This window comes from Sminthopsis crassicaudata, chromosome 3, assembly GCF_048593235.1.
Source record: "Sminthopsis crassicaudata isolate SCR6 chromosome 3, ASM4859323v1, whole genome shotgun sequence".
Taxonomy (NCBI): Eukaryota; Metazoa; Chordata; class Mammalia; order Dasyuromorphia; family Dasyuridae; genus Sminthopsis; species Sminthopsis crassicaudata.
The window spans coordinates 188,795,894-188,822,956 of NC_133619.1; the positions used below are offsets into that span (position 1 = coordinate 188,795,894).

A 27,063-nucleotide genomic window follows, 5' to 3' on the forward strand; every position below is an offset into this window, starting at 1 on the left:
CTGGAATATTAATTGATCTTTTCCAATCCAGATCTTTTCACAATCTTTCCTAAGGCTCACTTGACTTCAGTTTTCAAGATGTCTATTTCTTGATTACAACATCACACTGTCATGCTATGGTGATGGCTAATATACTTATTGTTTAGATATTCTTGTCAGCTCTTGTTAATGTCTTCTGATTTTAACTTTTTTGAACTTTATCATGCCCACTTTTGCATGAAATTTTTCTGTGATATCTCTTTGTTGAAGAGATCTCTTGTCTTTACTATTCTATTGTTTTCTTGCATGGCTTATGTGAGAAAAATCTTATCTCTTTGGTATTCTGAAATTTTTTTTGCCTTTAAGTTGAGTGCATCTTTCCCTATATCCTTTCACTTTTCCTTTCTGTTATGAGCCAGAACTTGAAACAAGGTGCTAAGTCAATGGAATTGATAGAGACAATGGTTGTTTAGCATAGTGCTTAACAGTTCTCTAGTTCAGTACTTGTACTTAGTACTTACTATAGTTCCACAAGATTCACACCTATGATGAGAGAGGATATAAACTCTGACAAACTCAGGCAGAAGGAGAACTAGGGAAGACCAGAGAAGTGGTGGCAGGCTGTCCTCCTTCACTTCGTTATTGAAACCAAGATCCAGAAGGCTTCCAGAAAAAAAAAAAAAAAAAAAAAAAAAAAAAAAAAAAAAACTAGCAGAACCCAGGAAAGGAGACAAGATTTGGAAAGAAACAATAAAGGATTTGGACTTTAACACCTAGCTGCATTTGGGGTGAATACTGAGCTGAAACTAAGGCTGCCTCAGAGATCCCATGAAAACCCCAACAAGAGAATATTACATTTTAGAGAAGAATATTGCACCTTTCTTTTCTCAGCCTTGTCAGCTTTGGCATATAAAATAACACAACTAATAAATATTAAATTGGGGCAAGGAATATCTTAAAAGTAACACAAGTAAAATTATATGAAATCCTGAGAAAGTTTTTGGTTTTGATTTTGTTCTTAAGATGTAACCACATATTATGTTGAAGAATTTATCCTAGAAAAACCTCTAAGGTTATTTCAACTAAAAATTATATGAATTTGTGTTGGGAAATGATATATCGGATACACAGATGTTATAAATTTCTTCCATATAACTTGAAATAGTTAAATGAATAGATACAGATGGATAAATAGAAACATAAATCTTACCTATATATCTCAAAATCTATGGCATAAATGAATAAAAATGTGCATATACTGTGTGTACTCATATGTTTACATATATAGACATATATGTACATTTATATGATATTTGGCAGAAATTAATGACATCTCTTTACCAGATACATATATAATTATGCATAAACTAATATATATATATACATATATATGTATACATATTTATCTATATTTGTGTGTGTGTATTCTTGACTCAGAGTTCATTGCTACTTACAGACTCTCATATGTGTGTATGAAGACATACACACACTTCATACATAAGCATACATATACATGCTTATACTATACAATTCTAATCTTGTAGCCTTAAGTTCACTCCCTGTCAAGGTCTGGAGGACTTTCATGTATATATGAGCTATCTAGTTACCTCAGCTGTTACTATTCAATAACAACAGACCTTTATTAACCACCTGCTATGTGCTAAGCAACTATTCTGAGTGCTAAGGACACAGAGAAAGACCAAAGGCATTTTCAAGTAGCTCAAATAGAAAGCTCAAGCTTTTTAGTAATCTATTGAGATATAAACATGTAAACAACTGTATATAAAATGTATGCAAGATAAATTGGAGATAGCTTTAAAGGGAAGACATTAAGATTTAGTAGAATAATGTAAAGTTTCTTATGGAAGGTGTATTTGAGGTGACAATTAAAGGAATCCAAGAAGCAGGGATGAGGAGGAAGAGAGAATTCTAAGCATAGAGAACAATAAGTAAAAGTGTCTAGAGTTGGGAGATATAGTTTTGTATAGACAATGGACTGCAGAATACATGGGGTTAGGAATGTGAAAGAAGACTGGAAAGGCAGAAAGAGACCCAGTTTTGAAGAGTTTTAGAAGTTAAGCAAAGGATTCTACATTTGCTTCTGAAGAGACTTGGAAAAACATTTTGATAGCTGAGTGGAATACTGACTAGAGTAGAGAAAGACTTGAGGCAGGGAGACCACCTGATGCTATTGCACCAGTGCAATGAATTTCAGCTGTAGTGAAAATCGAAATCTGAAATGAATATGAGAGAGGAGCCACAAATTACATTCACATTTTGAGCTTAGATTATTGGGAGAACTATAATAGGCAAGTGAAGGCAACAAGTAGGCTTGGAAGAAAGGAAAATGAGATATGCTTTGGATATATTGAGCCAGAGATTCTTAAAGAATGTCATTTTGAAATGTGCAAAAGGCTATTAGTTCTACAAAACTATAACCCAGGAGACAGATTAAAGTAAAGCATATAGATTTGAAAATTAGGTGCATAAAATAACTGAACACACAGAATCTGATGAGATTATTAAATGAGAGGAAGAAGATGGGCTACAATGGAGCCTTGGGAGAAATCTAACATTAGTGGGTGAGATCTGGACAAAGATGTAGCAAAGGAGTCTTAAAAAGAACAGTCTTGGAACACCTCCTGAAGTCAAGGGGACCTAAGTTCAAATTTGGCTTTAGACACTTAACAGTTCCTAGCTGTGTGACCCCTGGGCAAGTCACTTGATTCCAACTGCCTCAGCAAAAAAAAGTAAATAAAAAATAAAAATAAAAAAGGAAAAAAAAAAAAAGAAAAGAAAGAAACAGTCAAACATGTAAGAGAAAATTTTAGGAGAAAGTAATGTCATAAAAACCTAGAGAAGAGAATATTCAGGAGAAAAGAGTAGTCAACAATGTCAAAGACAGAAGAGAGGTAAAAGAATTTCATCTTCTAACTGAGAAAAGAGAATTAAATTGGCCAATCAAAAGATCATTGATGAGGTAGCTAGGTGGTGCAGTGAATAGGGTACCACCCCTGAAGTCAGGAGGACCTGAGTTCAAATCTGAGCTCAGACACTTAATACTACCTAGCTATGTGACCCTGGGCATGTCACTTGATCCCAATTGCCTCAGCAAAAAATTAAAAAAAAAAAAGAATCATTGATGACTTTGGAAAGAATGTTTTCATCAAATGATGAGGTCAAAAACCAGAGTGCATAAGGTTTAGAAATGCTGGAGGAAAGAAAGTAGAGGCACTGAGTGTAAAGGTTTTCAGTATTTCCTCAATCCAATTAAATTAATCAAATCTTTCTCAATAAATTTAGGGTAGGAGATGATTAGAAATATAGGATAACAGCTAGCAGGGGTGATAGAATAAAATGAGTTTTTTTTAAGGAGGGAATTATGTATTTTTTTGTAAATAACATGGAAGTTAGTCTAAGAAAAGACTAACAATTAAAGGGAATCAAGATAATATAGGTAATAATGTGATGTAAAAGATGGAAAGAAATGTATGTAGAGGAGTTTGTTAGTCAAAGGAGAATGTCTTCCTTCCTGAGGAAAAAATGAAGAAGAAAGAACTAAAAGGTGAAGATGAGAAGAAATAAAGAGGAAGGCCTCATCCAATAGCTTCAACTTTTCTATAAGTCAAGGGTGATAGCTGAGGGGAGAAATAGATCTAAAGGGCTTGAAGAGGATTGAAGAGATTTTGAGCATTAATTGCCTACTGTTAAGGTAGAAGCCAAATAGGAGAAAAAAAAACATGTACCTGGGAGTGAACATCATATCCCTACCAGATAACATAGTGCCTAGCACATAGTAGGTATTTAAATATTTTTTTAATTTATTGAAAGAGATAAAGAGTAATGGTGGTGGTGGAGAGACTCTGATAGTAATAGTGAAATCTGATTCCTTTGACTTCAACCAGTGAATCACAGATACAATTGAAAATTAACTAGTACTAAAAAGATGAGCCTGTATTGCAGTGTCTCATTAAACTACAGAAGAGGGAACAATTAAGAAATTGTGAGCTAAAACAAGTTATTAAATTATTGAGCAGGAATTCCAGAAAGACAGTGGAAGAAAATTTTTTTGAGAAATTTAGTTTTAAGGAAGTTGGGAGGAAGGTTCTATGCAGTTGTAGATAATAAAATTTATACTTGACAAACCAAAGATTCAGGATCAATGGGATAAAAAAAAGTATGAGAATAATATTGGAATGTGCTAATTATTGAGGAGTAAGTCCAAACAAATATTAGTGGCTGGAGAGAGCTACTTTAAAAGAGGTAATTTCAAGAAAATTCACAAAGTCCATCACACAGTAGGCAGGACAATAATATAGTCTGAAGAAGTACAATAATATAGAATGAAGAAGTACAATTAAGAGACTAGAACTTGCAGTTCAGTTTGAGCCAGATTCACAAAAGTCCCAGAGTGCTGGAAAATATCTGGACTAAATAGCCCTGAGATAAGTTGCCTAGTTTCAAGCTGACACGTGAATCTCTGGTAAGCTTCTGGGAAGATGCAGAGACAATAGTCAGATTTCCTGGATCTAAGATGAAGTTGAAATTCTTAAGATTTTTCAAGCAGAAGACTTGTCCTTATCTCCCCCCACCTATTTTCTTTACTTCCTTCTTCACATATTCCCATTTGTTCAAAGAAAATAGAAAGTAACAAGAAAAAAAAGAGAAATAAGTGATTTATCTATTTGTTTTTTATATGCCAAAGTCTATCCCATTGTAATTTGTTTGAGATATATTATTTTATTTAAAGGCTTTTTGAAATAATTTCTGGCATCAGTTCTTTTTCCTGAGTATTTTGAGAAAATATTATGCTTAATTTTTAAATGTTATATGATGAATTATCCTTGCAAATTGCTGTTAGGAGATGAAGATAATAGTCAAGTATAATGAGAAAGAAGAAAAAATGCAGAAATAGTTTAACAACATTAGCAAGTAGACATACAGATATTCAAAATTACTATATAAATAGATATTGTTATGTCATAGTTTAACAAAATATGTGGTAGGGTAAGGTGAATCACAATGTGGTTGTGCCATATTATTTTAAAAATCATTTGCAGAAATATGATGAAAACAAACTTTACATTTTGGTATCTGAAAATTTATTTGTTCTTCTCTTATCATATTATTTGTCTTGTAACAGGCTGACAAATGTATATTATTTAAGGAATTAAAGGTTACTTTAATTGAAATGTAATATTTATCTAAAAAAGTTACATGTACTAGCCTTTCTCCCCCCCCCTTTTTTTTTGCACTAAAGGTTTCTGATACTGGCACTTACACATGTGTCGCTACAAGTTCAAGTGGAGAGACATCATGGAGTGCTGTTTTAGATGTAACTGGTGAGTTTCTAGAGAAAGCCTTGACAATAGCAAGCTAAAAATTTTGAGGCATAAAAATTATGACTCATTTAAATAACTTTAATCAAATAGGGCTTCCACCAAAGTACTTCAGTAATGTTCCAAGAATTTAAGCTTCTTAAATTTCTGCTCCAGCTACCATTAGATAGGATCAAGTATAGATTATGATTTGTTGTCTAAATACCATTCTATTTACATGAAGAAAGTCTAATCACCAGAAGAGTGATCTCAGTACATTGATGTTTTAGAAGGAAGGGAGCAGAGACGGATTGACAGACATTTGAATTTTTTTTTAAATAGAGAGGTCATGATCTGTAATTATGAAGGGAATACTGGAAATTATTGTATCAAAAATCTGTTTTAGTATTAAGAGAAATAAGTATCAGATATTATAAGTGCATTTAGGCCAAAGACCACAGCATTTCTCTTTTTTGTATTGCCATACTTTTCATCAAAATGTTTACCAAAGTAATTATTCAGAATCTGTATATAACTATTTAAAAGATAGCACATATCAATATCTGTATATCTATTTATTAATCATCACTGTGTGCAGAACACTGTCTTAGGCACTGGAAGTTATTTTTTTAAGTCCAAAAGTTGTTGACCTAAGGATAATATAATATGTCAATGTGAGTTGATCTAAGAGAGCTAGTAGGTAGTACCCATGGACTGAAATGCTACAAGTCCAGGAGGAATAGGAGATGCTCAAGAAATTCTGAAGACAGAAATGAAATTTTATGAAGGGAGTGATATTAAATCAAAGGGATACAACAAACAAGATTTTTAGAAAGAAATTTACTGAAAATAGAAGAAAAGATTTAACTAAAAAGATTACAAGACAGGCAACTAGGTGGCACAGTAGATAGAGCACTAACCCTGAATTCAGGAGGACTTGAGTTCAAATCTGTTTTCAGACACTTCCTAGCTGTGTGACCCTGGACAAGTTACTTAATCCCAATTGCTTCAGGAAAAAAAAAATTATAAGAGCTTTCCATGATCTAGTAAAAATGGTAGCAGGAATCCTCAAGCTCAGAATGAGCTAAATTTGATGAGGGAATCTAAGGACAACAAAAAAGAATATTGGCTGGAGGAAGATGGATAGGACCTCTTATTGGAGCATGACAATGTTAATTGACAAAAGGGAAATTGCAGAGCTGCTTAATTCAAGAACGACCTTTGCACTGGAAATGATAGATTGAAAAAATGAGTAATAAGTGGTTCATATCAACAATAAGTAAGGAGATAATAGAGAAACTTGTTGCTCTTTCTTAGTTCATATTTTTTGGCTCAGAAAAACATCTTTTGGTACTAAAAGAACAGACAGATTTGATTTGTGAAAGATTATCATATTTGATATGATCCTATTACATATGGAAAATGGTAGTAATAGCAATAAACTAGGAAAGAATAAATGTCCCAATTAAAAAAAAATAAAGTTATTTTAAAAAATATAGCACAGGTAGCTTGAGTTGGGTTCCTAGAGAAATTCTAAAATGAATCATTAAGGAGATAATCAATTAAAATTTGTAATGGAAAATGCTAATTAGAAAGAGTCTTCATAACTTTATCAACAACAGATCATGCTAGAGTAATTTCATTTCCTTCTTAACTGGAGTAGTTAACTAGTAGATGGTAAGAATGTTTTGGATATAGTTTTGCAAAGCTTTTTATTTTAAAGAAAGTAACATTTTTATGGAGAGTGCAGAAAGATGTGATCTAGATTATTATAAAGTTAAATTATTCAAAGCTGATTGAATAGCTTCAAACTCAAGGAGGAATCTAGTTGTTAATGATTCAGTATCAGGATGTCAGAAGATTTCCAGTGAAATACTACAGGAATTTGTGGTTGGCCTTAAGCAGTTTAAATTTTTTATCAATGACTTGTATTAAGGCACTATATATTATGCTTATAAAATTTATAGATAATCCAAAACTGTAAAATAGATAGCCAATATTAGATGACAGAATCAATTACAGAAAAGATCCCAACTGCAGAGCATTGTGCTTAATCTAAATTTCAAAAGAAATGAAACCAAATTATTTCATTTAAATAAAAACTCAACCTCACCAAACTCAGACAGACATGGTTATGTAGTGACTAATTAAAAAAAAAAAGTGGGGGGGAAGAGTTAGTAAAAGCAAGCTTAAAACCAATAAGCTATGTATTATGTAAGTAAAAAAATTATCAGCATGATCTCTGCAACTATAAAAGAAAAAAAGGAAGGAAGGAAGGAAGGAAGGAAGGAAGGAAGGAAGGAAGGAAGGAAGGAAGGAAGGAAGGAAGGAAGGAAGGAAGGAAGGAAGGAAGGAAGGGAGGGGGGAAAAGATGTGTCAAAAGTGGCAGCTGAAAAAAGAAAAACACAAATTTCTTTATATCTTGTTAAAAGGCAAAGGTTTTGCAAATTAAAATAATTACAATTGGTATATAGCTATTATGTTTATTTTCTTTAAGGTTGTTATCCCTGCCCTCTATGAGCTTATATTCTAATGGAGTTGGGTGGAAGGATATGACAAAAATAATTTTAATTCAAAAAAAAAAAATAAGAGGAGGTGGTAATAACATGACATATGGAAAGAACCCTCACCCTGAAATCTGAGGATGCGGGTTAAAATACTATTTCTCATTTTTACTACCTGTATCATTTTGAATAAGTCACATAAATGCTTGTTCCTCAATTGTATCATCTGTAAATGGCATATTTAGGGTAGATGCTCTTTGAAGCACCATCTAACTCTAAATCTATGATCATATTATTCTAAGAGTGTGATGAAAAGTATAGAGTTAGAGTTCAGAGAAAGCAAAGATTATTTACTACTTCAGTGAATAGGAAATGCCTCATGGAGGAGCTATCATTTGAGCAAAAGGAATGCACAAAACTAGAGGGGGTGGCAGATAATATCATAAACAGCATATAAAGGTGGGGAAGGCACATTGATATCTTAACTTTTTTAATATTTTATCTAATAAATATATTTTATCTAATAAGTTAACAAGTAAAAGTTAACTAATTTGTATTTGACTCCCTACAGAATCTGAAGCAACAATCAGTAAAAAATATGATTTAAATGACCTACCTGGATCACCATCCAAACCTCAGGTCACTGATGTCAGTAAAAATAGTGTCACCTTATCCTGGCAGCCAGGAAGTCCTGGAAGCCTACCAACTAATGCATATATCATTGAGGCCTTTAGGTATGTGAACAATTTTACTTTTTTATGTCCTTAAAAGAAAAAAAAAAACCTTTATGTGCTAATAACTATAGTAAATGTATATTCTTAGGCATAATAATGACGTTTTATGGAAAAATAATAATTTAAAAAAATCATAAAGAGACCTTATTTCTGATGATGCACAAGTCAAAGATGAGACTGTTCTTGTTTCCACTAACAAACTATAAACAGGAAAGAAAATGAGCATTTGCCTGTGCCTTCAGGTTTGCAAGGGTATCATCAGCACAATTATTTTTTCTTCTTTAGTCTAATCATATAATATCTTAAAATTGCATTAGAACCAGTTAATTGGGAAAAAATAGTTGAAGGTTAGGCACATTCCAGTATAGATAGGTAGACAGAGAAACAACCAGACAGACAGACAGACAGATAGATTGATAGACACATGTATGTGTTACATTTATAAACAGAAAGAACTGGTTTCTTACTAAGTAGATAGTAAACTAAAATAATTAAAATATATGAAATTTATATATTTAAAAGCATACTTATAGAGTGCCTAGAAGAGTAGTTAAATTATATATACTTTTGGGGAATAGATAAACATATTTTGAGTGTTCAGATTTAACCTGTTTATTTTCTATAGCTATATAAAGAGTGAAAGATGTGTATATCTCTCTATGTGTTATCTACTAAGACAAATTAGAAAATAAATACAATTTTCATTTTTGTATTTCAACATACCTTGAATTTTATGAATTTTCTTAGATAAAACTTTTTGTCTCTATTTACTTTGTTATCGTTTCCTTAACAACAAATATTTAAAATGCTTTTGGAAAACTAAAATTGCCTTTTAATAGTTTTAATATTTTGGTATACCATGTCTTTTGAAAAATAAACATTTGGAAGCTATTTTTAAAAATCAGATTCTTTTTTCTTTGTTAATAGAAGAACATTTTAACATCACATAAAGTGTTAAAAATGACATGTGAATATTGTGGAATGGCTCTTTGCTCTTAAATTTAAATCTATTTCTCCATTCAGAGAGATCAAAATGTACAATTTATTAAAAATATAAGCATAGAAAGCAATATTTACACCCCACTCCTTTTCTTCTTTTACAGATGTGTAGTCTTAGAAGGTTCTATTATAATGTTGCATGTGAATTTGATGTAAAGAGAACTTATAACAGGAAAATATGTTGGCATAATTTACTCTGTAGTACATGTATTAGTTCTTTAGGTTAATTCTTTCCAAGGTGTGTGTATGTGTGTGTGTATGTGTGTATAAATGCACACATATTTGCATATATTTAGAGGGTAATATTTCTTCAGAATTGATGTTGTGATTTTTGGTCCCTACTTCCACCCCTTTCCTTTCTTTCATTTTACAGGTGTTCATTTAGTGGCTGCAGAGTATTTAACAAAGGCTGTCCCATCTCTTGGGCTGTTTATCATTTTTTTTTTCTGCATGGTACTTTTATCATAGATGGGCTCTGCTTTGTTGTGGAATTATCTGAATTCATTAAACTGTTTCATTTACTGAGCTCAAAACTCCAAATGGTTTGTGTTTTATTATTTGTCATATTTTGTTTTAATTTCTAACCATTAAATTTTGTCATTGAAATCCAACCCCATTCTTTGTGCCTTTTTTTTTCTATGCTTGAAATGTAAATCTTCAATTTCATTTCAGCCAATCAGTGAGCAATAGCTGGCAAACTGTGGCAAACCATGTAAAGACAACATTGTACACTGTAAGAGGACTGCGGCCTAATACAATCTACTTGTTCATGGTGAGAGCTATCAACTCTCAGGGTCTTAGTGATCCTAGCCCCATATCAGATCCTGTGCGCACACAAGGTAATTTTGGAAAAGCAGATGTTATTCGTGATGCTAATTAGAAAGATAAATTTTGGGTGGATTTATAAATAAATTAGTTAAATATGGACCAAGGATAAATGAATCTTTCATAATTTTTAGTATTTTTTCATTAGGCTTGACTCTGTGATTAAGAAACAGACTTTATATTTTGGCATAGTATTTTGCCTCTCTCAGGACTAGTTGCATAAACATTTGATTTTACATTCTTTGTCCAGGATTCCAAAGAAAAAGCCAAAGATGAAGACTTTAAGACATTTAGGAACAGAGGAAAGAGAAGATATTTACTCTATGACATCTACCCCTCATTTATACATGATTACAATAAAGGAAATTTTTATCTCCTTAATTGCCCAGATAATGAATGGAAAAGCACTTATGAAAGTAACCATTGTGTTATATGCTGGAGATAAAAATACAAAAGTGGAAAAAGGTCCCTCCCCCAATGAGCATATATTCTTTTTTCAAGTTATTTGGTGTTAAGTGACTCATCCAGGATCACATTGCTACAACAAGTGTTTAAGTTCTGATTTCAACTCATGTATTTTCTGATTCCAGAGTTATTGCTCTAGCCACTGAGCCATCTAACTATATCTTGAGTTTATATTCTAATAGTGATGACCACATATATAAAGGAATTACAGTTGGACAAAGATATTTTTATTTGGAAAGTTATAGGGATGGAAAAATAGTAAAATAATATATACCTTTACTACTGGCAGCAATGTGGGGGAAAAGGAGGAAATCGTGTGAGAAGATAGGCTGAAAGTCATGAAACATTGCTGAAGCCACTTACATATTATGGAAAAAAATGAAGTTTTCTTCCTTAATAGACTATGTTGATATAGAATGTTATGAGAATAGATTCTCCATTTTAATCAGAGATTTTGCTTTTACTGAGAAACTTGTGGTCCAGGTATCGAAACTTTCCTCCATTATTTTTATGACACATTTTATGATTCTACTGAATTAGTCCTTATTAGCCACAAAGTGAATATATTTATGTAATCTAATGATAAGCTTATCACTTTTTATTGCATATATCTGTTAAGAAGGGATTGTTTTCTATTTATAATTTTTTCTTGTTCTTTTTACAGAATATAATACAAAATGGCATTTTATCCTCTGAAAAGCACCACACAAGCATAAAATATTATTATAATTATAGTGCATTGCAATGATAGTAGCTAGCATGCAATTACAATGGAAAATAGTTTCTTACAATATTCAAGTGAAATAAATCATATGACTTTTTAAAGTTATTGACATGAGAGTCAAAGGAGGGAAAAGTCATTTTCTATTATGCATTAAACAGGCATGTGGTTAATTTTCTATAATTAAGAGCCTATTTGGGTAGAAAGAAAAGGCACCACAAAGAATTTAAAGATGTGAATAATGGTAATATTTCATCTTTACCAGGATACAAACCTATTTCCATGTTACTGTCTTTAATGAGTAAATTAAATCATTGAACCTGAAGTGTAAGGAAAAGACATTAACATTGTAACTTTGACAATTACATTGTTTTAAAGCATTAATTTACTTGAATAAAAAAATTACCATTTTATACATTACATAATATACGTCATATCAATATTTATCATAGAAGATTGGAAATTTTTCATCATATTGATTAAATATTTATGTTTGTATTTATGATTTGAAAAAAATTATATATTTATGTTACATAACTAAATTGAAAAACATTTTTCAGGTTCTGTATCATTTCTGCTTTTTACTAAAGGCACTTAAAGCTAGAATAACTTTTTAGTGAAAAGAGTTGAAACAAAGCTACCAAAAATAGTTTTTGTTCTTAGGTGTTTTAATACAATGAAGATGCAAAGTAAATATGCTTTTAATAAATCTCTAATAAGAAAATCCATGATTTTTGTCTGAATTCTAAAATTTTTTTTTAAATTGTGTACATTGTATACAATTACACTGTAATTAAGGCATAGCTAGAGTTGACTCAAGATATGATTTGAACATTAAAACAAATACTTTAAAATTGACCTTTTCATTTAATTCAATTTCCAAAAGTTACCCATAATGATGTCTAAATATCTCTTATTTTTATTTATTTCTATAAGGAACAAATACCTGGACTTCAGGTAAAAGTCAGCATTAATGTATGGGCTGATGCACACTACAAACGTTAATATAATTTAACTAGAAGAAATCTGAATTGTTTTCACAGTTATCAAGTAACTTTAGATAGCTTTATTATTCATGCAAACTTAGGGAAATTAAAATCAGAAAAAAAAACTGCTATGCTATCTCCATAGTTGAGTACAACCTATTTTAATGAAATAACACAATTCTAATTTTACAATATTATGAAGAATATAATAATGTGTAATATAAAAATAATATGAAAGCAAATAATTTTTATTTTCTTAAATACATTGTGTTTCCTAAAATACAATATCTAAAAACATATCAGAAGAGAATTTCAAGGTCAATTTCTATTGTAGAATAGTTGCAAATTTATATATTTAAATTAATAATTGGGAAATCATTTTATATATACTTTTATTTTATACAATTTGTTTTATTTTATAGAAGTTATTTTTCTAACATGAAATTAAAAGTATATGCATGCTTTTGATATATATTGATTGATGTACAGTGCAGGAAAAAGTAATATAAAAGGATAATGAACATGAATCTATGTGATGCTGAGAAGATCAATAATAAAATTCATCATTTCCATTTTTGTTGTTATTGTTTCCAGAGAACTATAATATTGTTAATTCTCCACCAAACCTTTATTCCAGCCCATCATCCCTTCCCCACTTATATACATATATGTATGTATATACATACACACACATACTCAGTGTGCACACAAATATACATACACTACATAACAATAAATTAAGATCAGTGATCTTTTCTTTTCATGTTGTTTATATTTTACATCATCATTACCATAATTTTGAATTTATGAATGTGCTAAATAAACATCATATGGTTGCCTAAGGAATTAATTTACTTTTCCAAACTGCTATATTCATTAATAGGGAATAGCTTGTCCTTGAAATTGCAGATTCAAGTAGAAATGACTTCTCAGTAAGCAAAATCCTTTCTACTGTTATGGAATAAATATTATTACAAAATATTTAAGCTGGTATCTTGTTCATTTTTAAGAAAATATTTACCTGAATACCTCTGCTTAAAACATGTTTATCCATTGTGGAAATTAAACCTTCTAATGAAAGTAAGGATGACTTTTGTCAGCATAATGTCTAGCATGATATTAGGTGAAGACAAAGTTAAATATTATTCAATGATCCGTTTTATAATTTATAATTTAAGCAAATATAGTGCTGTGAAACTGAGATGAATTACTGTAAAAATACTTACTCTTTGGGATTTTTTTATGTACCAACAGATATAAGCCCACCAGCACAAGGAGTAGATCACAGACAAGTACAGAAAGAATTGGGGGATGTCATTGTACGTCTTCATAATCCTGTTGTGTTGACTCCTACCACAGTTCAAGTCACATGGACTGTAAGTGAACTATAACTACATAAATAATTCTTTTTTTATTATATTCCTCATCTTAATTTAGTTGAAGCATCACACTAAAATTAAATTATTTGATAAATATAAGAAAAACTATCTAATGAAATAAAAATATTAATTTCATGGGAAAATATTAGTTTAGATGCCATGCATATTTTGTGCAATTTGTTGAGTTTTCTGAAATTTTACAGTAAATATGATGAGAAAATATTAATCTTTTTGTTTTCTAATATGTGAACTTGTGATGACCGTGTTGGCACTCTGAATACCTTAGATTCAGCTGTAATCAGGATAAGCAAAAGTCCATGGTCTTTATTCTTGTCTTTAGTGGTAGAAGTGAAGGGGATGTCCACAGGATCTCTGTGACCTTATCTCTTCATCTCTCTCCCAGAAGACTCTGGCTAGTCTTACTCCACCCCCTAGTCTCTCCTACAATTCTCTGTATACACCAAATGATTGGGCCATTATCCAATCGGTAATTAGCCATAAGTGCTCAATTGTTCTGACCTCAGTGCATTAACTCAAGAGTTTCAAGCCTTTATATGAACTCAAGCAAAATGTATTAGTAATTTTTTTAAAGTAGAAAAAATGCCTTTCTGAGATAAGGGTTACAGTGACCAAAACACAGCAACAAAAAAACTCTAGAAAAATAACAAGAGAGTATGCAATGTTTTCTGACAAAGTTAATGCCAAACAAATATTTATTTCCAAATTCTGTTTCTATTTTGTTGTTGTCCATTAGTTTCAGTTGTGTGTGATGCTTCATGACCTCATTTGGGGTTGTTTTGCCAGATATTGGAATGGTTTGCCATTTCCTTCTCGAGCTTATTTTACAGATGAGAAAACTAGGTCAAATAGGGTTAAATGATTTGCCCAGAATTGTACTGCCTGTATAGTCTGAGGCCAGAAGTGAATTCAGGTCTTCCTGACTCCTGCATAAGCATTTTATCCACCATATCACACTGATATGCTTTTTTATTATTATTTAATAGTTTTTATTTACCAGATATATGCATGGGTAATTTTACATCATTGACAATTGCCAAACCTTTTGTTCTAATATTTCCCCTCCTTCCCTCCCCCCCGGAGATGTCAGGTTGACCAATATATGTTAAATATGTTAAATTATAAATTAAATACAATATATGTATACATGTGCAGACAGTTGTTTTGCTTTACAAAAAGAACTGGGCTTTGCAATAGTGTACAATTAGACTGCAAAGGAAATAAAAAATGCAGGCGGACAAAAATAGAGAGATAGGGAATTCTATGTAGTGGTTCACAGTCCACTCCCAGAGTTCTTTCGCTGGGTGTAGCTGGTTCAGTTCATTACTGTTCTATTGGAACTGATTTGGTTCATCTCATTGTTTAAGAGAGCCACATCCATCAGAATTGATCATCATATAGTATTGTTGTTGAAGTATATAATGATCTCCTGGTCCTGCTCATTTCATTCAGCATCAATTCATGTAAGTCTTTTCAGGACTTTCTGAAATCATCCTGTTGGGTCATTTCTTACAGAACAATAATATTCCATAATATTAATATAACAAAATTTATTCAGCCATTCTTCAATTGATGGGCATCCAAGTGATATGCTTTTCCAACTTTATGTCCCTGTATTCCCTTTTGTACTCTTGAAGGAAAAAAAACACATTAATGGCTGCTACATATGCCTACTTCTAAGCTACAATATTTTCATGAGAAAAATTTATATGATATTTATCAAGATTTTTTTTTAATTTTAAAGCTATGAGGAGGCAGATTTATGCAAACTATTATTTGAATAATTTCTTCTCCATAGTTTCATAATTGACTAAAAGGCAAAGTGCATAATATATTTTTCCTCTGTACATCAATTACTGGTTATTTTTTTATGATTAGTTTTATAATTTTAACATTTTTTGACAGTACATATGCATAGATATATATATTTTTACAACATTATCCCTTGTACCCCCTTCTGTTCCAAATTTTTCCCCTCCTTTCCTCCACCCTCTCCCCTAGATGGCAGGCATTCCCATACATATTAAATATTTTATAGTATATGCTTGGTACAATATATATGTGCAGAACCGAATTCTGTTGTTGTTGTTGCAAAGGAAGAATTGTATTCAGAAGGTAAAAATTATCTGGGAAGAAAAACAAAACAAAACAAAATGCTCACAGTTTATACTCATTTCCCAGTGATCCTTTTCTGGGTGTAGCTGATTCTGTCCATCATTGATCAATTGGAATTGGATTAGCTCTTCTCTATGTTGAAGATATCCACTTCCATCAGAGTACATCCTCATACAGTATCATTGTTGAAGTGTATAATGTTCTCCTAGTTCTGCTCGTTTCACTCAGCATCAGTTGATGTAAGTCTCTCCAAGCCTCTCTGTATTCCTCCTGTTGGTCATTTCTTACAGAACAATAATATTCCATAACATTCATATACCATAATTTACCCAATCATTCTTCAATTGATGGACATCCATTCATTTTCTATTTCTAGCCACTACAAAAAGGGCTGCCACAAACATTTTGACACATACAAGTCCCTTTCCCTTCTTTAGTATTTCATTGGGATATAAGCCCAGTAGTAGCACTGTTGGGTCAAAGGGTATGCACATTTTGATAACTTTTTGGGCATAATTCCAGATTGCTCACCACAATGGTTGGATTCTTTCACAACTCCACCAACAATGCATCAGTGTCCCAGTTTTCCCACATCCCCTACAACATTCATCATTATTTGTTCCTGTCATCTTAGGCAATCTGACAGGTGTGTAGTGGTATCTCAGAGTTGTCTTAATTTGCATTTCTCTGCTCAATAGTGATTTGGAACACTCTTTTATATGAGTAGAAATAGTTTCAATTTCATCATCTGAAAATTGTCTGTTCATATCCTTTGACCATTTATCAATTGGAGAATGGCTTGATTTCTTATAAATTAATGTCAATTCTCTGTATATTTTGGAGATGAGGCCTTTATCAGAACCTTTAATTGTAAAAATGTTTTCCCAATTTGTTACTTCCCTTCTAATCTTGTTTGCATTAGTTTTGTTTGTGCAGAAACTTTTTAATTTGATGTAATCAAAAATTTCTATTTTGTGATCAATAATGATCTCTAGTTCTCCTTTGTACCCAAATTCCTTCCTCCTCCACAAGTCTGAGAGGTAACAATTACTGGTTATTTTAAAAGCAAAATTTAATCAACACAAAATCTGGCCTTCTAGGCTTTCTTCCAACATAATGTAGACTGGAGTCATAACTCTTACATATTTCAGGCATGCAATATTATCTGAAACCGAATAACAGATATAACTTTGTTCAGTGACCACCTGATTTATTAATGAAACACACAGCAAATAGATATGTTTTCCAAAGATGTTCAACATTGTCACAGACAATACGAAATTCAGTGTGGAAAGTAAGGCTCTCTAGATGCTTCTGATTTCCTTAACAAAGTGTTAACTTCTTTAAGCTTAGACCCTTGTAAATGAGATTTATAATTATTCAAAAAGTTTTGTCTAATGTTCAACATAGGAGGGAAAAGTGAATGAAAAATTCATATTGTGTAAAGTATGATATAAGATACTACATATTCACAATAAATTTGCTTCATAATTAAATAGAAAAAGAAAAATGGACTGGATTATAAGTGGGAAATTGTTCATTGCAATGACCACAGGCTTCTTTCTGAAATCAAGGTCCTTCCTTTTAACCGTATGTATTCTTTTAGTAGAACCAATCTGTTTAAAAAAGAATGGAACATTGTTTATGTTATAACCTAAAAATGCTCACCTATCAAAACTAACTCCTTTTTTTCCCCATTTTATTAGCTTTTTATTGCCAAAACATATGCACAGGTAATTTTTCAACACTGACCTTTGCAAAAACTTCTGTTCCTATTTTTCCTCTCCTTCCCCCCATACCCTACCCTATATAGAAGGCAGTCCCATACATGTTAAATATGTTAAAGTTTATGTTAAATGCAATATATGTATACATATTTCTAAACTTATCTTGTTGCACAAGAAAAATCAGATTTAGAAAGAAAGTAAAAATAACCTGAGAAGGAAAAAATATAAGCAAATTATAATAGAAAGAGTGGAAATGCTATGTTGTGGTGCACACTCATTTCCCACTGTTCTTTCACTGGGTGTAGCTGGTTCTGTTCATTACAGATCAATTGGAACTGATTTGAATTCTCTCATTGTTGAAGACAGCCACTTCCATCACAATTCATCCTCATTTAGTATTTATTGTTGTTGAAGTGTATAATGATCTCTTGGTTTTTTTCACTTCACTTAGCATAAGTTTATGTATGTCTCTCCAAGCCTCTCTACATTCCTCCTGCTAGTCATTTCTTACAGAACAATAATAATCCATACATTCATCTGCCACAATTTACTCAACCATTCTCCAGTTGATGGGCATCCATTCAATTTCCAATTTCTAGCCACTGCAAAAAGGGTTGCCACAAACATTTTTGCACATACAGGTCCCTTTCCCTTCTTTAATATATCTTTTGGATATAAGCCCAGAAGTAGCACTACTATACTTTTTGAGTACAGTTCCAAATTGGTCTCCACAATGGTTGGATTTGTTCACAACTCCACTAAGAATGCATCAGAAGAACCAGTTTTCCCACATCCCCTCCAACATTCATCATTATCTTTTCCTACCATCTTAGCCAACTTGAGAGGTAACTCAGAGTTGTCTTAATTTGCATTTCTCTGATCAATAATGATTTGGAACACCTTTTTTATATGAGTAGAAATAGTTTCAATTTCTTCATGCAACAATCCTCTGTTCATAACCTTTGACCATTTATCAATTGGAGAATGGCTTGATTTCTAATAAATTAGAGTCAATTCTCTATGTATATTGGAAATGAGACTTTTATCAGGACCTTTAACTGTAAAACTGTTTTCCCAGTTTAGTGCTTCCCTTCTGATCGTGTCTGCATTTGTTTTATTTATACAAAAGCATTTTAACTTGATATAGTCAAAATTTTCTATTTTGTGATCAATAATTATCTCTAGTTATTCTTTGGTTGCAAATTCCTTCCTCCTCCATAGGTCTGTGAGGTAAATTATCCTAAATTCTTCTAATTTATTTATAATCTCATTCTTTATGCCTAGATTATGAACCCATTTTGATCTTATCTTGATGTATTATGTTAAATGTGGGTCAGTGTCTAGTTCCTGCTATACTAATTTTCAGTTTTCCCATCAGTTTTTGTCAAATAGTGAATTCTTATCCCAAAATTTGGGGTCTCTGGATTTGTCAAACACTAGATTACTATAGTTATTGACTCTTTTGTCCTGTGAACCTAACCTGTTCCACTGATCAGCTAATCTATTTCTTAGTCAATACCAAATGGTTTTGGTGACAACTGCTTTATAATATAGTTTTAGATCAGGTACAGCTAGGCCACCTTCCTTTGATTTTATTTTCATTAGTTCTCTTGAAATTCTTGACATTTTGTTGTTCCAGATGAATTTTGTTGTTATTTTTTTCTAGGGCAGTAAAAGAGTTTCTTGGGTGTTTGATTGGTATACCACTAAATAAATAGATTACTTTAGATAGTATGATCATCTTTATTATAATCATTCAACCTATCCAAGAGCACTTATTATTTTCCAACTTATTTAGATCTGACTTTATTTGTTTTGAAAGTGTTTTGTAATTTTGCACGTAGAATTCCTGACTTTCCCTTGGCAGATAGATTCCCAAATATTTTATACTATCAATAGTCATTTTAAATGGAATTAATCTTTGTATCTCTCGCTGTAGAATTTTGTTAGTGATGTATAAAAATGCTGAGGATTTATGTGAATTTATTTTGCATCCTGCAACTTTTCTAAAGTTGTGGACTATTTCTAATAGCTTTTTAGTAGAATCTCTGGAGTTCTCTAAGTCTACCATCATATCAATTGCAAAGAGTGATAATTTGGTTTTCTTATTACCTATTCTAATTCATTTAATCTCTTTTTCATCTCTTCTTGCTGAAGCTAGCATTTCTATTACAATATTGAATAGTAATGGTGATAGTGGACAACCTTGTTTCACTCCTGATTTCATTGGGAATGGTTCTAGTTTATCACCATTACATATGATGCTTATTGATGGTTATAAATAGTTGCTACTGACTGTTTTTAGGAAAAGTCCATTTATTCCTATTCTCTTTAGAGTTTTTAATACAAATGGGTGTTGGATTTTATCAAATGATTTTTCTGTGTCTATTGAGATGATCATATGTTTTTTGTTAATTTGGGTATTGATATAATCAATTAAGTTAATAATTTTCCTGATATTAAACCAGTCCTGCATTCCTGGTATAAGTCCCACTTGGTCATGCTGCATTTTCTATAACCTTTAGTTCCCACATCTGCTCCAACATGGCGGGGATTTTATGTAATCTTTTTGCTGATATTTTATTTAAGATTAGTGCATCAATGTTCATTAGGGAGATTGGTCTATAATTTTCTTTCTCTCTTTTCATCCTCCCTGGTTTAGATATCAGTACCATATCTGTGTATATAAAAGAAATCTGGTAGGAGTCCTTCAGTCCCTCTTTTTTCAAATAATTTATAATATAGCACTGGAATTAAATGTTCATTTGGTAGAATTCACATGTAAATCCATCTGGTTCTGGGGATTTTTTTCTTAGGGAGCTGATTAATAGGTTGTCCTATTTCTTTTTCTAAAATACTCATTTAACCAAATTTCTAAAAGAGTCATTTAACCAATTTACTTCTTCCTCTGTTAATCTGTGCAACCTATATTTTTGAAGGTATTCATCCATTTCATTTAAGTTATCAAATTTATTGGCATAAATTTATGTAAAGTAACTCCTAATTACTACTCTAATTTCCTCTTCATTAGGGGCAAGTTCTCCCTTTTTCATTTTTAAGACTAATTTGATTTTCCTCTTTTTTTGCTAATCATATTTACCAAGGGTTTATGTATTTTGTTGGTTTTTTCATAGAACCAACTTTTAGTTTTATTTGTTTATTCAATAGTTTTTTGTCTTTCAGTTTCATTAATATCTGCTATTATTTTTAGAATTTCAAGTAAACTTCCCATAGATGGGGAGTTTTTAATTTGCTCTTTTTCTATTTTATGCAAGTAGGCCTATAGAGATATAAAATTTCCCCCATTAAAGCTTTAGCTGCATCCCACACAGTCTGGTATGTCATCTCATGATTGTCATTATCTTGGGTGAAATTATTAATTGTGCCTATGATTTGCTGTTTCACCCATTCATTCTTTAGGATGAGATTATTTAGTTTCCAAATATTTTTGGTCTATTTTCCCCTGGCTTTTTATTGAGTGTAATTTTTATTGCATCATGATCTGAAAAGGATGCATTTACTATTTCTGCCTTTCTGCATTTGAATTTGAGGTCTTTATGTCCTAATATATGTCTTTGGGTTTTCATCTAGAGACAGACTGTTTTTAGTCTCCTCAGAGTTTGAAATATGCTCTCTTTCAGTATAGAAGCTATCTATCATTAGAGTCTGCTTTGTCTTTTTATTCATTAAAAAAAATACAAAAAATGCTGTGGTCTGCTTATGGGATGGTGAGGTAATTCCAAGCTGCCTTTACAGACAACAGGAAGTAGCAGTAGGAAATCAATGTCTGTGCTGGGATTAGCAGTTGGGCACTGAGATCAGTTTCACCCATTCATTCTTTAGGATGAGATTATTTAGTTTCCAAATATTTTTGGTCTATTTTCCCCTGGCTTTTTATTGAGTGTAATTTTTATTGCATCATGATCTGAAAAGGATGCATTTACTATTTCTGCCTTTCTGCATTTGAATTTGAGGTCTTTATGTCCTAATATATGTCTTTGGGTTTTCATCTAGAGACAGACTGTTTTTAGTCTCCTCAGAGTTTGAAATATGCTCTCTTTCAGTATAGAAGCTATCTATCATTAGAGTCTGCTTTGTCTTTTTATTCATTAAAAAAAAATACAAAAAATGCTGTGGTCTGCTTATGGGATGGTGAGGTAATTCCAAGCTGCCTTTACAGACAACAGGAAGTAGCAGTAGGAAATCAATGTCTGTGCTGGGATTAGCAGTTGGGCACTGAGATCATGCTGAGTCCCTCCTGGTGTTGGGTGGGTGTGGCCAGGTTCTGAGAGAGTTTTGTCTTTACCTTCTGTATTTATAGTTTCTTTGCTAATCTACTGTTTTTGCTGCCAGGGCAGAGTAGCTAACACAGTGGTAAAGTTCTCCCCACAGATATTCTGCATATACTACACTTCACCCCCCCTCCAGTCTGCTCAACATCAGTTGTTCTCCATGCTCTCACTGCCTATCTGCCTGAATCTGTGCCTGGTTTACCCCATTCCATCCTTGTGTGTGAGCATTAACAGACCTTTTCTGGTGAATTTTGAGATTATCTTCTGTTGATAATGTGTTGTATTCCCAATATTTGTGGGTTCTGACAGTCAAGGCCTAATTCAGAGGCTGAGTTTCATAAAATAATTTATGAGGTCAGAGAAAAAGTCAGAAAAAATGTGTGTGTCCTCTAATCCATCTTGGCTCCCCCCTCCTCAAAACTAACTCTTAAAATCTGGAATACCGGGTGTGGGGTGGGGGAGAGAGATGAGTCTAGATGGTGAAGAGTAGACAGGTCTTTACCTAAGCTCTTCCTGGCTTTCCTCAGCATCCACACCAGATCAAGCCTCTGAACATATTGTAGAATGACAGAATCCATATATATATTTGGAGTGTAACAAATTTCCAGCAGAAGATATCTTGGAAGGATTTCAGGAATGCCATTGGGCATGGAGGGAAGCAGCCCAGTGCAAGTGTGGCATAGGGAAGTCCAGGGTGAGAGGCCCCATAAGTGAAAACTTTGGTGGGAATCTCTGTGCCAAAATACAGCAGCACTGGCTATTCTGTTTTGATTTAGAAGTCAGTGGATCAGAAGACTAATTGCAAGACCTCCAATATAATCATAGAAGGCAAATGGTGAGCCCCTGAACTCCAGCATATGAAGTGGAATTTGTTTACACCCATCCAGCACAAAAAGGAAACTAGAAGTATTGACCTCAGAGAGTTTGAAATTCTTGTTAATGTAAGAGGAAGCTTGGGACAATCTCCCCTTTGCCCTAGGAGCAGACTTCAACCTTCAACAATGATCAAAGAAGCAAAAAGAGTTTTGACCCTAGATGGCTATTATGAAAACAGGAAAGCACAGAAAAAAAATCTGATGATACCAAAGGCAAAATACCTCCAGATAAAGGCTCCATGTGTAATATGATTTGGCCTCCAACTCAAAGGCTCTTTTGGAAGAATTCAAAAGGACCTTAAAAGAGAGAAGAAAAAGGAAGAAAGTAGATGAAATGAGTAATTTGGAAAAGGAAAGACAGAAATTGTCTGAACAACACAACTTGAGAAATACAACTGATGAAGTGGAAAAATATATACTGAAGAAAGCCATTTCTTAAAAAATAGATTGGGAAAATATGGAGGAAAAAAATCTCTCTAAAAAAATAGAATTGGTGAAATGGAAAAAAAAAAGTCTAAAGAATAAAACAGCTCATTGAAAAGTTCAATTTGCCAAATTCAAAGAGGCAAAAAAGCTAACTGAAGAAAATTATTCATTGAAAATTATAACTGAACAAGTGGAAGTGAATTACTCAAAAGACATCAAGAACTAGTCAAGGACTTCCGGCCAAGATGGTGGAGAGAAGGCACATAGATGCTTGAGCTTTATGTTTTCTCGCAGAATTTACTTCATGACAAGCCTCAGAATTAATGCTTGACTGGAAAAAAAACCCACAAATAATTACCAACAGAACACATATTTGAAATTTGCCAGAAAAGGTCTGTTTCTGTGGAACAACCTTTACCCCAGTGTGCATATTCTGGCTTGGCAGCAAGCCAGGATCAGCAGAGAAGGTGTAAACACAGGAGGTAAAGAATAAAACCGGGGAAAGCTAGGGTCTCTCCAGACCTGGCCACCCCCACCCCCATGCAGAGTGACTCAGGGCGTTCTTAGAGACTCAGAGCACAGACTCAGCCCAGCCATTGCTGTCCTGTTAGTGCCTCACTGCTGTCTCCCACAGTCGGTAGAGAAAGTCCAGTTACACCATCCAGCCCCACCCCATGCCCAGAAACCGACCAATTCTTTCTCTTGTCAATTTGTTTTCTTCAATTCCCGCTCTGACAAAATGAACAAAACATTTTAAAGGGCTCTAACCATTGACAGCTTCTGTATGGAGAGAGAGCAGACTTCAAACCCTGAGGAGACTAAAAGCAGATTGTCTCCAGAGGAATCCCTTAAGGGGGATATGATCTGCTCCTCAATACATAAGACTCCCATAGAGGAAATCAAAAAGGCTCACAAGTAAGCTAGAAGAGAAATGGGAGAAGGAAAGGGAAACTTTGTAAGAGAGTTTGGAGAAGTCATCCAGAGTGGATAAAGAGATCAAATCATTGAGAAATAAAATTAGTGAGGTGGAAAAAGAAAACAGCTCTCTAAAAAATAAAATGGATGAAATGGAAAAAAATTCCATAGAAGAAAAAACTCACTTAAAAACTCAATTGGACAATTACAAAAAGATATAAAAAAGTGATTGAAGAAAATATATCATTGAAAATTAGACTTGAACAAGGAGAAACCAAGAAGTAGTCAAGCAAAACCAGAAAAAAGAAACAATGGAAAAGAATGTCAAGTACCTTATAGGGAAGACAACAGACCTGGAAAATATATCCAGGAGAGACAATTTGAGAATAATCGGACTCCCTAAAAAATGTTAGGAAAAAAAAGAGCCTGGACACTATTTTCCAGGAAATTATCAAAGAGAGCTGCCCAGATGGTTTAGAAAGAGAAGATAAAATAGACATTGAAAAAATTCATCAATCACCTACTGAAAGGGACCCTAAAATCAAAACACCAAGAAATATAGTGGGAAGTTCAAAAACCATCAGATGAAGGAAAAAATATTGGAAGCTGCTAGAAAAAAGCAATTCAGATATGGAGGAGCCACAATAAGGATAATGCAGGATCTAGCAGCATACACATTAAAAGAACGAAGGGCCTGGAATATGATATTCCGAAAGGCTAAGGAACTTGGTATGCAGCCAAGAATAACTTACCCACCAAAAATGAGCATCTTTTTCCAGGTAAGAAGATGGACAGTTAATGAAATAAATGAATTCCATCTATTGTTAATGAAAAAACTAGATCTACACAAAAAGTTTGACCTTCAAATACAGACTTCAAGAGATTTCTAAAAAGGTAAAAAGAAATCTTGAGAACTATATTACTGCCATAAAGATATGTAAAGAACACATGCATAATTTTCCTAGAAACTAGAGGTGGAAAGGAAATGATAGCCTAAAAAGGGTAAAGTGGAGGTACTACATCTCATGGAGAGGCAAAGGTAACCTATTATACCTTAGAGAAAGAAAGGAGGGGGGTGAACATAGTGTGTATCAATAGACATATTCGATTTATGGTGAAACTCCTTCCACTTCATTGAAAAGTGGGAGGGAAAGAAGTAAGTTAAGGGAAGGGAATACAGAAATTGTGAGGAAAAGGAGTAAAATAGAGGGAGGAATTTTAAGGTGGGGGAGGGATACTAAAAAGGGAGGGCTGTGAAAAACAAGTGGCGTTCACAAGTTTACTACTGGGGAGGGGAGTAAGAGGGAAGGAAAGGAGAAAAGCATAAGCAGGGGTTAACAGGATGTCAAGCAATATAGAATTAGTCATTCTAATCATAAATGTGAATGAGGTAAACTCCCCTATAAAGAGGAAGCAGTTAGCAGACTGGATTAACAGCCAGAATCCCACTATATGTTGTTTACAGGAAACACACCTGAAACAGGGTGATACATTCAAACCAAAAGTAAAAGGGTGGAGCAGAATCTACTATGCTTCAGGTAAAGCCAAAAAGCAGGGGTAGCCATCCTCATCTCAGATCAAGCAAAAACAAAAATTGATCTAATTAAAAGAGATAAGGAAGGGCATTATATCTTGTTAAAGGGTAGCATAAATAATGAAGCAGTGTCAATATTAAAAATATACACACCAAGTGGTGCAGTATTTAAATTGTTAAAAGAGAAATTAAGAGAGCTGCAAAAAGAAATAGACAGCAAAACTATAATAGTGGTAGATCTCAACCTTGCACTCTCAAAATTAGATAAATCAAACCACAAAAATAAATAAGAAAGATGACATGGTAGTGATACCTAAACCACGTAGGCTGAAAACAGAGAAAGAAAATTATAGACCAATCTCCCTAATGAATATTGATGCTAAAATCTTAAATAAAATATTAGCAAAAATACTACAGAAAATCATCCCCAGGATAATACACTATGACCAAGTGTGATTTACCAGGAATGCAGGGCTGGTTCAATATTTGGAAAACTATTACCATAATCAACTATATCAATAACCAAATTAACAAAAATCATATGATCATCTCAATACATGTAGAAAAGCATTTGATAAAATCCAACATCAATTCCTACTAAAAACACTTGAGACCATAGGATTAAATGGACTATTCCTTAAAATAATCAGAAGCATATATTTAAAACTGTCAGTAATCATCATATGTAATGGCAATAAACTGTTACCTTTCCCAGTAAGATCAGGAGTGAAACAAGGTTGCCCACTATCACCATTACTATTCAATATTGGACTAGAAATGCTAGCCTTGGCAATAAGAGCCAAGAAAGAGATTCAAAGACTTAGAGTAGGTAATGAGGAAATCCAACTATTAGTCTTTGCAGATGATATGATGGTATACTTAGAGAACCTCAAAGACTCTGGTAAAAAGCTATTAGAAATAATTCAGAACTTTAGCAAAGTTGTGGGATACAAAATAAGTCCACATAAATCCTCAGCATTTTTATACATTACCCACACAATCCAACAGCAAGAGATACAAAGAAAAATTCCATTCAAAATAATGGTCAATAGTATAAAAGTATTTGGAAATATATGTACCAAAGGAAAGTCATGAATAATATGAGAAAATTTACAAAACACTTGCCATAAAAATAAAGTCAGATTTAAATATAAAGACATTAAGTGCTCTTGGTTAGGCCAAGCGAATATAATCAAGATGACAATACTCCCTAAACTAATCTATTTATTTAGTGCTATACCAATCAGACTC

The 27,063-nt window shown here is 32.7% G+C and overlaps 1 protein-coding gene across 11 annotated transcripts in view; it reads left to right on the forward strand.

The window, feature by feature from the left end:
• ROBO2 (roundabout guidance receptor 2) overlaps positions 1-27,063 on the forward strand; it is a 632,113-nt gene that overhangs the window by 459,049 nt on the left and 146,001 nt on the right. For all 11 annotated transcript variants that reach the window (XM_074299770.1, XM_074299773.1, XM_074299779.1 and 8 more), the window contains 4 exons: positions 5,240-5,321; positions 8,373-8,535; positions 10,207-10,373; positions 13,786-13,907. In XM_074299770.1, the coding sequence (XP_074155871.1) occupies positions 5,240-5,321; positions 8,373-8,535; positions 10,207-10,373; positions 13,786-13,907 (534 nt within the window). The remainder of the gene's footprint in view (positions 1-5,239; positions 5,322-8,372; positions 8,536-10,206; positions 10,374-13,785; positions 13,908-27,063) is intronic.